This window comes from Apaloderma vittatum, unplaced genomic scaffold, assembly GCF_000703405.1.
Source record: "Apaloderma vittatum isolate BGI_N311 unplaced genomic scaffold, ASM70340v1 scaffold31707, whole genome shotgun sequence".
Classification (NCBI taxonomy): Eukaryota; Metazoa; Chordata; class Aves; order Trogoniformes; family Trogonidae; genus Apaloderma; species Apaloderma vittatum.
Window position 1 is genome coordinate 24,967 of NW_009727253.1, and position 1,670 is coordinate 26,636.

Consider the following 1,670-nt stretch of genomic DNA (forward strand, 5'->3'; position numbering starts at 1 on the left):
AAAACCAAAACCAACCTGTGTCCACGTGGCTGAGTCATTTGTGTTACGTCCCGTGTGGAGCTTTGAACCGAGACCTCCCCGCTCCGTTCCCTTTGGTGGTTCTACTTTCTCTCGACCTTTAAAGCTCGTTGGTGTTGCCCTTCTCACCGCCATCCTCTCAGCACTTGTTCTCTCAAGAGCGTAGCTGTGACTGCAAACTGTGATTTCTTTTCCTGGAGTCAGGCAGGTGCTTCATATTGACGTTACCTGAAAGCAGGAAACCTTAAACATGCCGGCGTTTTGGTTTTGTGTTTGTTTTTTTTTTTTCTCTCCCCAAGGTGGGACAACAGTCCGTAAAGAGATCATAAGGAATAAGATCAGAGCCATTGGGAAGATGGCACGTGTCTTCTCGGTCCTTCGGTAAGGAAGCAGCTCGGGGGGTCCCAGTTTTTTGGGGGCCTGGGTGAACTGCCTAGAGATCCGTCATCGGCGTTAACCCCTTGGTGACTGCTTGTCTTGCCTCTTTCTTCACAGCGAGGAGAGCGAGAGCGTGCTGACCCTCAAAGGCCTGACCCCCACAGGTACCCTGCCCCTGGGAGTGCTCTCGGGGGGCAGGCAGACCCTCCAGACCGGTGAGTACGAACCGTCCTCCTCCTCCTCGCTGCAGGTTTATACCTGACCCTCCGCTGTCCCCAGAAACCCGTCGGGTCCGTTCCCGTAGGCTTCTTGCAGGGCGCCAGGGGGAGCCGAGAGATGATTCAGGCCCGCGGGGGAGAGGAAGGATTTCAAAAATAGTTTTAAAAAAAGCAGAGATGGATGTAGGTGGGGATGTGGAGAGCTTTCCAAGATGTCCCTGTGTACCCTCGAGGAGGGGAAGAAAGGACAACAAACAGCACCCCGCCTAAAGCATGTCTCTTGCCTTTATTGTGTGCTGCTGCGGCGATTTTTATCCTTTATTTCCCTCCTGACACTGCACGATGAGCATCCTCTGCTTCACCTCCCTGCTGCTGCTGTGTGCCTGCTTGCTTGTCCTTCGTTAAACACAAACCCCTCCAGCTCTGAGCCCATGAAATCGGGAATCCCAGGCAGAGGGAAGCTGAGATTTAGTCGAGGCCGGGCAATTCTTCCAGGCTTGTGTGTGTTTCCTATCAAGACTTCCCTCACCCCCCCTGGTTTTGATCTGGTTTTGGAGGTTTGTTTTTCTTCACTCACTGGCAAATCCTTGGCTCCCTCCCTCAGCAGCCCGCGGGTCTGTGTGCCGAGAGCAGGACCGAACAACCCGCGTGCTTTAAACTCGCAGGGCAGGGCAGGTTGGCTGGTGGTCAGGGAATGAGTTATCACAGGAACACGTGTCCCCAGAGGGGAATCCTGTAATCTGGTGTTTTAATCCTTTCCTGCTGCCAGCCCGTGAATGCTGGCATCTCACCAGCCCGCTTTCCCCTTCCAACCGGCGCTGGGTCATTTTTCCTGCGGGCTCTGAAGAGGGCTCATTCTGGGATTGCCCTGCCTTGATTAAATAGTTTGCGAGTGAGAAAACGGGGAAATATCGCTGCCTGCTCCTGGGGCTGGGGAGGATGCGCCATCGCTCCCAAACCCGCAGAGAAGTATGAATTTTTTATTTATTTATTTTTTTTAATAGCAACCATAATGGTTTCTTTCGCCCTGTTGCGATTTTCAAAGGGAAGGTCGCA

General features: G+C 53.1%; 1 protein-coding gene across 1 annotated transcript in view; it reads left to right on the plus strand.

Annotated features, from left to right (window-relative positions):
* Positions 1-611, plus strand: part of LOC104277086 (serine/threonine-protein phosphatase 2B catalytic subunit gamma isoform) — a gene marked incomplete at its 3' end in the record, with an annotated part of 12,543 nt that extends 11,932 nt beyond the window's left edge. The window contains exons 11-12 of the mRNA XM_009873622.1: positions 318-399; positions 514-611. Of these exons, the coding sequence (XP_009871924.1) occupies positions 318-399; positions 514-611 (180 nt within the window). The remainder of the gene's footprint in view (positions 1-317; positions 400-513) is intronic.
* Between the last annotated feature and the right edge of the window lie 1,059 nt (positions 612-1,670).